Source organism: Chaetura pelagica, unplaced genomic scaffold, assembly GCF_000747805.2.
Source record: "Chaetura pelagica isolate M959 unplaced genomic scaffold, ChaPel_1.0 scaffold249, whole genome shotgun sequence".
NCBI lineage: Eukaryota > Metazoa > Chordata > Aves > Apodiformes > Apodidae > Chaetura > Chaetura pelagica.
In genome coordinates this window covers 1289517-1303495 of record NW_009954538.1, presented here as the reverse complement: position 1 = coordinate 1303495, position 13979 = coordinate 1289517, and the positions used below count along the sequence as shown (strand labels likewise).

The 13979-nt window shown below is 44.1% G+C and overlaps 2 protein-coding genes across 2 annotated transcripts in view; one reads left to right on the top strand and one right to left on the bottom strand.

Moving 5' to 3' along the window:
* HNF1A (HNF1 homeobox A) overlaps positions 1-8563 on the top strand; it is a 15961-nt gene extending 7398 nt beyond the window's left edge. Inside the window, exons 2-10 of the mRNA XM_010004822.1 lie at positions 613-812; positions 1683-1869; positions 2161-2399; positions 2880-3037; positions 4797-4998; positions 6281-6472; positions 6748-6869; positions 7156-7297; positions 7874-8563. Coding sequence (XP_010003124.1) covers positions 613-812; positions 1683-1869; positions 2161-2399; positions 2880-3037; positions 4797-4998; positions 6281-6472; positions 6748-6869; positions 7156-7297; positions 7874-8001 — 1570 coding nt within the window. The 3' untranslated portion in view covers positions 8002-8563. The remainder of the gene's footprint in view (positions 1-612; positions 813-1682; positions 1870-2160; positions 2400-2879; positions 3038-4796; positions 4999-6280; positions 6473-6747; positions 6870-7155; positions 7298-7873) is intronic.
* Positions 8564-10924: 2361 nt separating this feature from the next.
* LOC104395179 (chromosome unknown open reading frame, human C12orf43) lies at positions 10925-12925 on the bottom strand. Its single transcript, XM_010004861.1, has 4 exons — positions 12780-12925; positions 12054-12127; positions 11647-11737; positions 10925-11264 (listed from the first exon to the last, which is right to left on the bottom strand). Exons 1-4 carry the CDS (start codon positions 12923-12925, stop codon positions 10925-10927), a joined length of 651 nt encoding a protein of 216 aa, XP_010003163.1.
* Between the last annotated feature and the right edge of the window lie 1054 nt (positions 12926-13979).

The following is a 13979-nucleotide window of genomic DNA, read 5'->3' as shown; positions in this document are numbered from 1 at the left end:
TAGGGAAAGGGAAGAGAGAGAGAAACTCTGAGAGAGATCTGTAATCACAGAACATCCAACTGGATACTGAAATGCAACATCAATTCCCTCCCTGTACCATTTCTCACTAGCAGCAAAAATGCATTACATTCACACTGCTTCCCAGCAGAAAGGTCCATGTCTTGCTCACATCACTGGCCAGCACTTTGTCACTTAGAGATGACAACTGCTAGACAGAACAACCCAAAACCTTGTGTACAAATGAGCACAGACAGTAAAGACCAGGAATGTACCAGGAAATTCCCTTGATAACCAGAGTCCTCTTCCACAGGGAGATCAAAGTACATACAGAGTACAGTTTAAAGGAAGATAGAAACGAAATGCAAAAGATGTAGCACTAATACCAGGCAGTTTTAACCCTGAATGCAGAGTCAAAACTGCACAAGGTACCACACTGAGGAGCAGCTTTTCCTTTTGCAGGCAGTTAACACTCCAGCCTCACCAAAGGCAATGGTGATGACTGACATGCAAGATACACCTCAGGAGGTACTGGTGTACTTCCCTGGCATCCAAGTCTGCTGAGTCCAGGTGTTAGATCTCTCTCTTCTGAGAAGTGTTTTCTGCTCCTTCCAGAGAGGATCCCTGGCGAGTAGCCAAGATGGTGAAATCCTACCTCCAGCAGCACAACATCCCTCAGCGTGAGGTGGTAGACACTACTGGTCTGAACCAATCTCACCTCTCACAACACCTCAACAAGGGCACTCCCATGAAGACCCAGAAAAGGGCAGCCCTCTACACCTGGTACGTCCGCAAGCAGCGAGAGGTGGCCCAGCGTAAGTATGGCAACAACTGTTCTCCTGTCTCAGTTTCAGAAAGGCTTCTGCTCTCCCTTGCTAGTCCTTAAATCTCCATTTTTATCAAGCAAAAATGGAAGGAAAAGCCATGTTTAGCAGGAAGCTTAGAAAAGTCTGGGTCACTCTTCAGTGGTGAGGTGAACCAAGTACCATGGAAAAACACCCTTATGAAGCAGCCTGCAGCCCCCCACCCCACCTTCTGTTTGGATAAAGAGAAACCAATTATCTCCATTTGCAATTGGAGTTCTCACAGCCTTAGACTAAAGCAGTGCAGTGGACAGATGACAGAGACAGAATTTCTGCCCAAGAACTGTATTTTTGCAATTTCAGCTAAAGCAACAGTTCCTCTAGCTGCCAAAAAGCAGCAAGTTGCTGCAATCACTGCAAAAACACTAGTGTGGGCTATCACCTTGTGTCCTGTAAGCCCCTTCATTGCAGGCACCCACCAGGAACTCACCCCTGCAGCATGCACTTCTACATTCATAGGCCTATCTGGAGTCTGTCTTAATTTTGTATTGGTTAGTTGCAAGTAAAATGAGACATTAGGCCTTTGGCTGGTTTTGGAAAGCAGGACTCCAGTTCTGCTTACTCTGTACTCTCCTGCATTTGCTTTCAAGGTAGGAGCAGAAATCCAAGAAAAAGGACAGGTAAATATGGTCTTACTAGGAACATCTTACCAGTTTTTGCAGATTATGGAGCTTTATTCCCACCCTATTTAGATCCAACCCTCTGTCTTGAAGGAGATACTCTCCAAGGTTAAGCTGCATTGGGCCTGCTAGGCAACCAAAGAGGCAGAAATATTAGAAATGCTTCCAGAAAGCCAATTCCCTTGCCTCTTTGTGCTTGCAGAATTCACACATGCTGGCCAGGGTATCTTGACGGAAGAGCCCATGGGAGATGACCTGCCCACTAAGAAGGGAAGAAGAAATCGCTTTAAGTGGGGTCCTGCCTCGCAACAGATCCTGTTCCAAGCCTATGAGAGACAGAAAAACCCCAGCAAAGAAGAGAGAGAGGCACTGGTGGAAGAGTGCAACAGGTAAAGATGGGTGTCTTTGGAAGAAGGGAACAGCATGGCCTCTCTGTGCTCTTGGTGTTTGCTAGCACCTGAAGCAGGCCAACTGCAGAGCAGTGGATGTCACCATTGACACAAGCCACATTTGAAGGAAACACCACAGCTGAGCATTCACTGGAGGATCAGCAAGGCCTCAGGTCTTGCTCTACCTGGCACAGCCCTTCCACACATTGTGCCAGAACACAGCACCTTTGGGGCTGTGCACTGACTCTCAGAACCAGCTCAGCAAGGTTCTCCTTGTGCTTTCCCCCACAGAGCAGAGTGTATCCAGAGAGGTGTCTCCCCATCTCAGGCCCAGGGACTGGGCTCAAACTTGGTGACAGAGGTCAGAGTTTACAACTGGTTTGCCAACCGCAGGAAGGAGGAGGCTTTCCGGCACAAGCTGGCCATGGACACCTTCAGCGGGCCACAGCCCACCTCTGCCCCTCCTCTAACTCCTCATAACTCCTCCTCCCTCCAGCCACCATCTGCTCTCTCACCCAGCAAAGTTCATGGTAAGAAACAACTGGAGGGAGATTTGAAAGAGACACCAGTGAATCTGCCCAGACTCAGACACCAAAACTGTCTTCCCTGTTCAGCCCACCCAGAGGTGAATCTACAGGCAGAAAAAGCAGACTTGCTACAAGGCAAGCTACTGGTGACAAAGAGCTGGTAATTGTTCTCACTCTGGGAAGAGATGATCTTGCCAAGACTCTCTGCACCTTATATACAGAGGGGTTTCTAGCAAATCTTGCTTGCTCCCTTCAGAGCACACATAACTTAAAAGTCAGTATTTGAGGAAGAAGTTGTGCCAAGTTACAGAGGAAAGCCAGGGCAGGGTGGCAGAAATGCCTGTTCTCCTGGTTCCCCTAGCACCCACCTTGTCTCTGCTTCAAACATCAAAAGGTGCCTGTAAAGGAAACTGAATTTAGCACCTGCCAAAGTTTCTCAGTTTATCTGCTCTGACAATCAGTTTCCCTCCTGTTGTGATGCAGGGGTGAGGTACAACCAGCAGCCAGCCAGTGAGGCGGAGTCCTCCAGCAGCAACCACCATGGGAACAGTTCAATGGTGACCACCCAAACCATCCTGCATCAGGTTTCTCCCCCTGGACTGGAGCCCAGCCAGAACCTACTGAGCACAGACACTAAGCTGGTAAGTGATGTATACTTAAGTTCTGGTGACTGGAGGACATCAGGTCCTCTGTCTGTGGACTACTTGGAAATAATTTTTCCTAGAGTATTCTTAAAGCCACTTTCTTCTAGAGATACTACAGAGCTAACTTTGCACTTACAATGTAACATGAGCAGTCCTGAGATACATGTGCCCTCCAGACTGCTGGTGAGGGCAGGTATTAGAGCATGAAAGCAAAAGGACACCCATTTCCTTAAAATCGATCAGAACAGTCTATGCTGAAAAAACAGAGCTCAAGCTGTGACATTCTTTCCTTCATCCCAGGAAACCCTGTTCTCCTTTCCCCAAAGAGATTCTCATAATCTCATCTTTAACTGTCATTTGAGCTCTACACATCTCAAGATAGTTGATCAGACACCAGTGGGATTAACAGAGCAGAGACCTGTACTTACATCTATCTTGCCTGCAAAAATTAAGCCCAGCAGCCCACATGCAGCACACTCCATGGAGACATGTACTGGATGTCTAGATTACACAGTAATCTGCCTTCTCAAAGCAAATTTCCTTTTCAGATTTGACTACACCTTTTCCCACATCATTAGTAATGAAGCACTAGAACTACATGACTGTCCATATTCAGTTTGCACAGGCTCCCTTGCTTACAGGGCAACAGTTGGCAGAAGTTTGCATTTATGCAAACTGGCCTGAGCCAAAGTTAAGTTCACTATAAACTGGTATGATTTAAATCCTGTCAGTCACTCACTTTGCTGGCTTTCTGGTCTCTTCCTGAAGAAAAAAATCTTTCATGAGGTGCTGAAAATCTTCTGCAGCTGTCTTCTAAAACTGGTATCAAGGTGATTTGGATTTGTCCCACCTTGTTGGGATGCTTACTCTTACTAAAGATTCCTTACAGCTTTCTGTCTGAAGGGAGGAAAAAAAAAAAAAAAAAAGTATAATATAAAACATTGAGCTTTCTCAATCAGCCAAATTATTAGAATGCTCTTTTGCTGTTCCACAGTGCTCCAACCACAGGTCTCTAGAGGGCCATGCAAATTCAAAACCCCACGAGAGCACAGACACAGGTTACATGGCTCATTTCAGAGGATGAGAAAAGAGTCGAGTTAACATATTTCTCAATGACAGATTGAATCAGCAAGACACCCAAGCAGAGAACAGTCCTATTCTATCTAAAAGGTACATTTCTAGGTACATACAGAGAAATGCCAGGTAATGTGGCCTGAGGAACATACTGTGTGAGGAAAAAAGTCTAAAGAAACTTTTCAGCAACTCTAAAATTGCAGCCTGAAAGCTCACTGGCCACTAAAAAGACTCTTGTGGGGTGAAATGGAAATTACAGGCAGTTCTCAAAGGAAAAGGTGAACTAGAAAAGAGGAACTTCTGGATTTTGTGCTGAACCCTGCAGCTAACATTACTATGTAAAATTACCTAAGCCTCTTAATTTCTCTGAACAATGTCTTCTACACTCAGAAAGATAAACCTTCCCCATAGAGAATGCAGTGGGACTAACCTCATTCTTGTTTTTAAAGCCTTTACGATTTCTTAAACATGAAAGAATTATAACAGCAGGGATTTCAGTGTTTTAGCAGCTGACCTTTGTCAGTTAATTGATGAGCACAGGGAAACTGCAGACAAGCCAATGTATGTCCAGTTAGTGAATGGCCTAAGCAGGCAGGAAGGAGAAGGATGTTTATCACAACTTCAAGGCTCACCACACTCAACCTTCTGCATGTGGTATTTTCATGGTCTCCATTTCACACAGGTCTCAGCTTCTGGAGGAACTCTCCCTCCTGTCAGCACCCTGACTGCCTTGCACAGCCTAGAGCAAAATCCACACCCACTGAGCCAGCAAACTCAGAACCTCATCATGGCATCACTGCCAGGTGTAATGGCAATTGGAGCTGGTGAGACCTCATCCCTAGCACCAGCATTCACCAACACCGGTGCCTCCACCCTGGTGATAGGTGAGTAGTGTTCTGCAGCAACTCTGCTTGATCAGGATTCTGATAAAGAGCTACCTGTAACTGTTAGAATTACCTGCCTCATTTTCAGAGACAAAAGTACTAAGTTGGCAGTGATACACACTGGGGGAAATTGTCACAAACACTAAGAATTTTCAGCAGCACTTCTTACAGCTGCCACTGGAATCGAGCGGCAGATGCTCCTTATTCATGTTAGAACTAAGTTGCACACAAACCCACATCTTAAGAGCAATAGACTTCTGCAATCTATTCCTATGCCAATGGTTTGTTTTGCTGCTCTGGATCTTCCCAAATATAAATTTAATACTTCCTTTAAACTATGAAAATTGGACCATGTTCATGGTACTTGAAAGACAAAACATCCTGTTCTAACTTCCTGCAAAGAGCACCATATGCCTCTGGAAATGGCAGCAGAAACTCCTTGTTTTTTATATTTTTCACTTTGACAGCTTTTCTGGACTTGTATGAGATTTCATTTAAAAACTACTCTACTGCCAAAGTGCATCTCATTAGTTAAACGAAAATAACATGTATACTCTCCTTTTACACTTTCTTCCCAGGAGGAAAGAGGCCATATGTTGTTCCATGATGACAGATGTAGACTATTTTCCATTCTCTCATTTATACCCAAGATCATTATATGGATTGTAATTTTGTGCAAACAAACAAAAAAAAAAAATATTGAGAGTGATGGAAACACTTGCCAGTTTACAGGAACAGGGTCTGGACAGCCATGGGAAAAGAGAAGGGAAGTGTGAAACCTTCTACCTTTCTCACTGGTCCAAAATCCATAATTTGGCAGCCCAAGCAAAATGAGCTTAAACTCTGTTCCCCATGGATGGGCAGACATAGCATAATTCTCTCTGTTGCAAACAGCTTCATAACAAAATAATATGAACATGAGATGATGCTCTGAGTTTACATCTGAGCAAGGCCTTCCCAGTGGAACTCTGTATCAGGTTATCACTAAACTGGAAAGTGGCCTATAGTGGTACACAAGGATGTGCACAGAGCAAACACTGGGAGTCAGAGGCAGTTTTAGGGTACCTGGCTGCATTGTACATTTTGCACACTCCCACTTTGCTTTCACAGGCATGAAATCTGTTCATATCCACAGATAGCAAAAGAAACACCTGAAAAGCAGGATCTGAAATCACCCTGCAGCAACAGGCCTGCCACGATGACTACTTCAGACACCCCTAGTGGAGAGCAGTCACACTCCTCCCAGTGTGTGACACTGCTGTCATTAGCCCTTGTTTTTCAGGCCTGGCCTCAACCCAGCCCCAGAGTGTACCTGTCATAAACAGCATGGGGAGCAGCCTCACTACCCTGCAGCCCGTCCAGTTCTCCCAGCAACTGCACCCATCCTACCAGCAGCCCCTCATGCAGCAGGTCCAGAGCCACATCAACCAGAGCCCTTTCATGGCTACCATGGCCCAGATACAAAGCCCTCATGGTAAGAACATGAACTCATTTGCCCAAGCAAACAAAAAAATAAAGACTCTGTTCTGGAGCACTTGCTGGGTCCTTGGACTTGCAGCACTCCATTTTCCTCTTCTATTATTGTTGCTTTCATTATGAAATTATTTTTCTCTTGCATTCATCTCCCTGTCCCTCCACTCCCACTGTTTCAGAGACAGGCAGCAGGTCCATGTGCATGAGAAAACTCAGCCAAACTAGTCTCATGCAAAGCTCCAGCATCCACATGATCTTGTTTTCTTTCATGCACAGCTCTCTACGGCCCCAAGTCTGAAGTGGCCCAATACACACATACAGGCCTCTTACCACAAACCATGGTGATAACAGATACCGCCAATCTCAGCGCCCTGACCAACCTGACACCAACTAAACAGGTAATGGCCTTTAGCACATGCCTTTGTTTCCCCCACCTTAGAACTGCACCAGTCTTCTTGCTTGTCAGAGTTTTCGGATGTGTGGTCTATGCCATCTCAGCAGGATGATCTTTCTTATTTCCTCATCTTGCTGGTACCAGCTGCAATACTGGAGGCATTACAGTAAGTTCTTCACTGCATTATCAAGGAGGATTTAATCTCTTTGGACACAGCACCTGGTCACACTTCTCTCATGCCTGTTAGAAGGGATGCAGAAACCAGGCACTACTAACTTTCTTTTCTCTAGGCATTCACATCTGACTCAGAGACTCACACAGAGTCTGGGATGCATACACCAGTGTCACAGGCACCAACAATCCATCTACAGAACCAAGACACAACCATCCAGCACCTTCAGCCAGGCCCTCGCCTCACCTCAAGCCCTGCTGGTAAGAGAAGCAGCCACCACTATCTTAAACCACGTGTTGCTTGTTTCTCTTGACATCCCTGTAAAAGCCAGATAGAAAATGGCAACTGGGGCTCACCATTCTCTACCAGTATGTTTGAAAATCTGACAAATGGAAAATATTCAGAGCACAGGCTGTGCAAGCTGTGTAAGGTCAGACTATGGAAATGGGACTCTTCTACAGAATTTAGAGAGGAAAATATCCTGGAAATACTGACAAAAATCACTGTCCATGCATTACCAACCCTGTAGGCAGTGTTCAGGGTTGAAAAGCCCAAGACTCCCTCATTAAGAGACTCCAGTTGGATCTTCCCAGTTCCAGTGTTCCCAGGACATTAACAATTCAGTAGAATCCTCAAATCTGAACTCCCTGATGCCATTGATGCTTTCAGACTAGCTTTGCCCTTGAGCTAGGTATATAATGGCACACAAAATAGAAATAGGAGTCATGCCCCTGTACCAGGAGGTTTTAGTCATGCTGGAAATGCTAGGTTGTGCACATATGATAAGGAGACTGCAGTGAAAATCCATATTTAACTTCTGTCTGTGCCTTTGACAGTGTCCTCCAGCAGCCTGGTGCTGTACCAAAGCTCTGACTCCGCCAACAGCCACAGTCAGCTGCTGCCATCCACTCACAATGTCATTGAGACCTTCATCTCCACGCAGATGGCATCCTCTACTCAGTAATCCAGAGAGCTTGCTCAAAGGTGACTGCCATGACCAACCTGTCAGGTGCCACTCCAACTGTCTTTGCCATCATTGTCACCACTGCCTTCCACAGGAAGGAAAGGCTGCTGAGCTCAGCTGACCTCCAGCCCCTGCTGCCTCCTATAAATCCCTTGCTCAGCTGCCTCCATGAGGGAAGATGTCTCAGGCTCAAGACAGAAGCTGTGGAAAGATGATGTTGGCACTGCTAAAATCCATTGCCCTCAAAAAAGCCAAGCAAACCCAAACCCCACAAGCCAGCCTAGAACAGCCAGACTTCCTTTTGTGGCTGCCCAAGAAGGAATCTCATCAGGACAGGGATCTGAATGCAATATGATAAAAATGCCAGAGCATGGGTGGGACATTCATTCTGCTCAGCCTTCACCAAGCTGTGTCTGTACAAACCTGCCAACACCAGACTAAGCCATGCAGGAAAGAGCAAAGTTGAGTGGCCAAAGAAGAGACACCCTCTTTAAAGCACTTCAACTCTTTTGCTTTAAAGAAACTCCAGTGGTAGCTATGAGGAATAACAGTATCTTGGAGGCAAGAGTAAGAGAACCTGGTTCCTGACTGCAATGAAAATCACCATGGAACAGATTCAGGAATGGCTTGGCACAAACCTGTCAGTATGGGATCACTGACTACAAGCTACAAACCCATTAATTCACTACAAAAATACCAAACATTCTCAGTTAAAAATGACCTGCTCTAAAATCATGCTATCCTAGAGGAAATGGTTTGGTTATTTTTGATATAGGTCTGCTTTGTTTTAAATGCAGAAATTAAAGTTTAACAGCAGCAAGATGATTCCAGATCTCTGCATTCACCATGTGAATTTTTATCTTGTGCATCTTGCTGAACAAGCCTGGGGATGGTATTGCCACCAGTCCCTGACACTGCACAGCACCTAGGAGGGTCCCATGCTCCACACAGAGCAGCAGTTCTTTTAGCTGTTCTCTATAAAGATGTCACCTTGCATTCCTCTTACAGAACAGGGTTCATTCTTGCTTCCCTGTAGGCTAGATTCTGTAGCTCTTGATATGCAAATGATTACCCTGGCGTCTAAGAATCTTAAGTGCACTAAGTGAAGTCTGTAGCCCTAAAGACCTATTTACACAATTCCTTTTCTAATTATTCCTCTCTTCTCTACTTACTCTCAACATTCACATAGCTGATATGACACCAGCCAGTCATTAAAAAAATCTAATTGACAAATGTTTGTCATTGTGGCCAAAACAGAGCTATTCTTTCAACTGTGAAATGGATAAAAATCCTTGTTACTAGAAAATGCTCCAGACTCTTAGAAGGTTAAGATATAAAGGGAGAATTAGAAAAGAAGAAGCCCAACAGCAAACTCTTCAGTTATCATATCTAGAAATTTGAAAATTATACACGTCCATTAATTTGCATTGATAAGATCTTCCCTGAAATACTATCAACCCTCAGAGTCTAATTTCAGTAACTAGATTCTCTGAGGAATTTTATCATAGATTTGTTCCCTAGTCTCCCATGTGCATCATTTGCAAATAGATATAACTTCCAGTTAGCATAAATCATCATAAAACAAGTCAAAAGATAATTTTTAGACCATTATGCATTTGAAACCCCAGGTGCTAGCTTCAGTACACTCAAGTTTTAACTGGCCGTAAGACAAGTCACTTCTTCTGCCACATCCACTTAGGTTACAAGCCAATTTTCTACTTAGTCTTTCCATTTTTGGATGCCAAATGTGTTTTCTTTATTAAAAAATAGGAAGGATCTTACAGTAGTGAAGAAAACATCTTGGGTTTTCCCACACTAAAAGACCAAGGGTTCACTATGTCGGTTTCTCTAGCCTAGCCTTCTGGTCTCCTGAGCAGGGCAAATGAGTTAGAGCTACTGAAACCCAACAATCTAAGAAACAGAAAGAGAGTATTTATCCAGTAACAAGTAATTTCCTCAAATGTTGGAGCTGAAGTATAAATGGACTAAGTGCCACACTGAAAACTACCAAACCCACTGCAATTCATAGAGACCAAAGTCATAATAAATGAAAATAAGTCCTCTCTGTAGCAATCATAGCATTAATCACCAAGCAACTAAAGAGCCATTTTCAGCCACCATTAACCCTGCTGGGGAAGCCATCTGAGAGCAGCAAGAAAGGCACTGCTGTATAAAACCTGCCAAATTAAATTATATAAGACTGATAGTGTAGTAGAATTTAATAGCAACAAATGCCATGAAATAACTATACATTAAAAAAATTAAAAGGACACCAAGTTGAACAGAACTACCTCTTGATAACAACTCTGAAATAAGCTCACTGCACACAGTTTATATGCAGAGGCCCAGGAGAGGTGCAGATTACAGAGGGATTAGTAACACGGCAAGTCTCAACAACAGATTGTTATTATGATCACAGGAAAAAAACATAAGGGGGCCCTGATATCTGACAGGATGCTTTTGATAAATAAGTCTCCCACAGGCTGGAGTTATTCTTAGTAGACAGCTAGGAGGAGGCAAAGAAGAAGAGGAGTTGATCACCTGTTGCCATGTAAACCAAATTCAATTAATCATACACTTTCTCCAGGACACAAGATTTGGTTTCCTGATGTGAAGGAACAGAGCAGGTGGGCTGCAGCTCTGAGTATATCCCTCTGTCACCAAGTCTGTATGCAGCACTTAATCCTTTTACCCTAGGTCTGCATAAGCAGCAGCACAGATAACTGCTGTGCCAGCAGAACATTCCCTTCCCCAAGGGACACCAGCAACACAGGAAATCACTTATTAGATTCTCAGGCCACTGAGCTTTTAGAACAGAAGCTTCGCCAATTAATTTTCCATCATCTGCAACAACTCTTTTGGTAGTTGTTTTTTCAGCATCCTTCATCCATCATAATCACCTGTCATTTTCAGAGTAAAATCTTCATTCTTTTTTCTTCTTCTTCTTCTTCACAGCTGCTGGTACAACTGAGTCCTCTGTTTCACTGCTGTCCTGTCTCTCATACTGTCCATTTGCAGACACCGACCATGGCAAATCTCTGCTGATTTGGTCACACTCTGCTGGGTCTATTATTTTCTCTTGAATTTTATTCTCTCCCCTCATTTTCTTTTTCTTTTTTTTATGGTTGTGCTCTACATAACCCTGACTCGGATCCTGGCTGGAATCCTGGGACAGTGCAGGAAAAGCACTTTGCTTCAGAATGTCTGTGGCTGACACAGCAGCCTCCTGGTACCTTTGCCACTCTTGGTCACTGTCTGTGTCACTGGAAAGGTAACACAAGGGAAGGAAATTATGTTACACTTTTGCCTTCAATTCACCCAAAACACAAACAGAAGAGTGATATGAGACCTCCTGATAAACACCCAGTATCTCTGGGACTCCTGTACAAGTTAGCATTTAACCACTTTGAAGGCTGAGGTGTTCTTTACACAGGAGGAGAAAAATCTCCCATAAACATTTCTATTTTCCCAGGACGAAAAAAAACAAAACACAACATCCCCCAAAAAATCTGTCCTAGTCAAACACAGGAGTCATAAATACTTCTCAAGCTCTCCAGCTTCCTCTTCCCTTGCAAGAGTCCCAGCTGCCTCTGAAATGTGGGATGCAATAGTACTTCAGGAGCAAAGCAGCAGACAACACCTCACCTGGAGCTGGGTGGCCGTCTCCTCCTTCCTGCAGGGCAAGGCTCTGGATTCCCAGTGTCTCCCAGGACAGAGGAAGAGAAGAGGCGAAAACCTAAAACATGTAAAAGGGAATTTTAGCCCAAATACAACAGAGAGATGAAAGCAATCAACAGCAGTGTCCCTGGGAAGCCTCAGTGCTGTTACTGTATTGCCATAGTGCTTGTCAGCAATTATTTGGGACTGAGAGGAGTTAGGGCATTGAGGTCACAGCTTCAAAGTAACAGCCTTGACAGGCTCTTAACAGAAATTAATCTATTGCAAATGCTTATGAGTCAGTTGGGTGTACAAAGCAACAGGCAGGATCCATCCCACCCATCCTCATTTAACTAACACAAAAAGCAGCCAGATCTGCAGTTACTAGAACTCACCATCCTCTCCAGAGTCAGACTGCTGCACAGATGTTTGTGAAGGTCCTGATGAATCCTTCAAGACAGTGATGAAACTAAAAAGAAAACCTCAGTCAGACCTTAAGACAAGATTTATGCAAACTGAGCTAGAACTGGGTATTTCTGGGAAAAAATACTACAGGGAAAAGTTACTTTTTTCTCAGTGAAGCTGCTTTATCTCCTTGCTTTCTGAGCAGACCATTGTCTTCTCTCCTTGGCAAGAATGCCACTAGAATGACTTAAAAGCAACATTTCTAAAGACAACCCTGAACACAAGGAATTCTAGTTGTCCAGGGTTACATTTACACAATAAAGACACCATCAGAGGCACACTGCCACCACAAGCCTCAATCAGGTTGGTTTAGGTTGTAAGAGTAAATAAAAGATTCTCATGCCAACTTTTAAAATGATGGAAGTGCCAGGCATCCAAATTCTACTTTCCTCCCCAAAACCCACTCACCACAGAGGTAAATGGAAACAGATTGTGCTGCACAGGGAGCTTTTACCACAGGGGCACAGCACATGGGCCACGTTAGTTCACAGAATACTGGAAGTTTGCATGAAATACAGAAATGAAGGAGATAAGAAGAGAAACAGCTCCTCTCCTATATCCAGGTTGCGCTCAGATCTTGAATTTCCTGGGTTTAGCCCACAAAAGCATCAGTGTTGACCCAGAGAGCAAACTTTTTTAGTATTGCTTGCCAATACCTGTCCAGCATTGCTCCCAGTTTCTTGGCAACATGTGCTCTGAACTCTGGGGTTGTCTGTAGCTCATTTCCATCCTCACTGTGACCATTCACCTCATACCTGTTTAAAATGAGAATAATAATTATCTCTTTCAAGGCCAGTAACATCTGGTGCTCTTGCCCAAACAGGAGATAAGGGACTGTAAAATCTCCTACCCTCTAGTAATCAATTCATACTTGATAGGGAAGACTGCTAAGAAAGACAGAACACAGCTCAGTAGTAACAGTTCCATTCCCAAGAGAGATCTAAACATTATTTAGCCATCTCCATCATTGTTAGTAATTGGATTAATTTTCTCCCTACAAAAGCAAATAAATTGTGTCAGGACATCCCTTCTCCTGCATGTAGTTCCTGTGCATGTTGCCACAAAACCTGCCCCAGGAGAGAGGATTTTATTAAGCTGCCTGCCTGGCAGCCCTTGAAACTGAGCCTACAGAAATGCTGCAAACTTAGGTAGGTCAACATCACCTCAGTGCAAGATTCCCAATCCAAGTGTTGCTTCCCAGCTGACTAGTGCTTGGCTTTGCAATTACAACATTTGTTGAATAATTATTTTTATATGTAACTGTATTAATTCTTTCATGAGACACTTGCAGAGCTGGGAGATTTCCAACACTTTGGAACTAATGCTGTAAGTGACAGCAGCAGTATGTTTTCAACTTCTGTATTCCCCTGTTCCATGAGGGATGAGAAATGTACTTCAAGAACTTAGCAGTTTTTATTCAGATTTAAGCATCATTTCAGATGTTGGTTGTACTACTTCCTAAAACAGAACAGGCCCTTCAAGTAGGAAGTATCACAAGGCATTAACTATAAGTAGAACAATAGAACATTATTTTTTGTTTCAGTGAAATGTAAGTCTGAAACCAAAAGCAGAAATACCTTAGGCTGGGCTGAGCAGGCTGTAACCCATCCTTTTTCAAGCCACCTGGCAAAGGAAAAAGTACAGGCAAGTTCAAAAAACCTGTGACCAGGTCCTCCTTCATTCCTCCTCCTTAATGTATTTTTATAGTATAAAAAATCAAGGAGGGAAAACAGTTATGAGGGGAAAGAGCCTTCCCACCGGCCAGGCCGCAGCACAGACCCCCTGCCCGGCTCAGGGGCTCAGGCCCCATCACCACGGCCGGGCCCAGCCCCGCTCCGCGGCTCCCGGAGCGGTCC

Bases quoted from the DNA above. Each gene is read 5' to 3' on its own strand.
- LOC104395179 (XM_010004861.1), bottom strand. From the start codon at position 12,925: ATGTTACTGGCCTTGAAAGAGATAATTATTATTCTCATTTTAAACAGG. The intron at 12,128-12,779 runs GTATTGGCAAGC...TTTTCTTTTTAG, and splicing joins CTGGGAGCAATGCTGGACAG to TTTCATCACTGTCTTGAAGG. The intron at 11,738-12,053 runs GTGAGTTCTAGT...TACATGTTTTAG, and splicing joins GTCTGACTCTGGAGAGGATG to GTTTTCGCCTCTTCTCTTCC.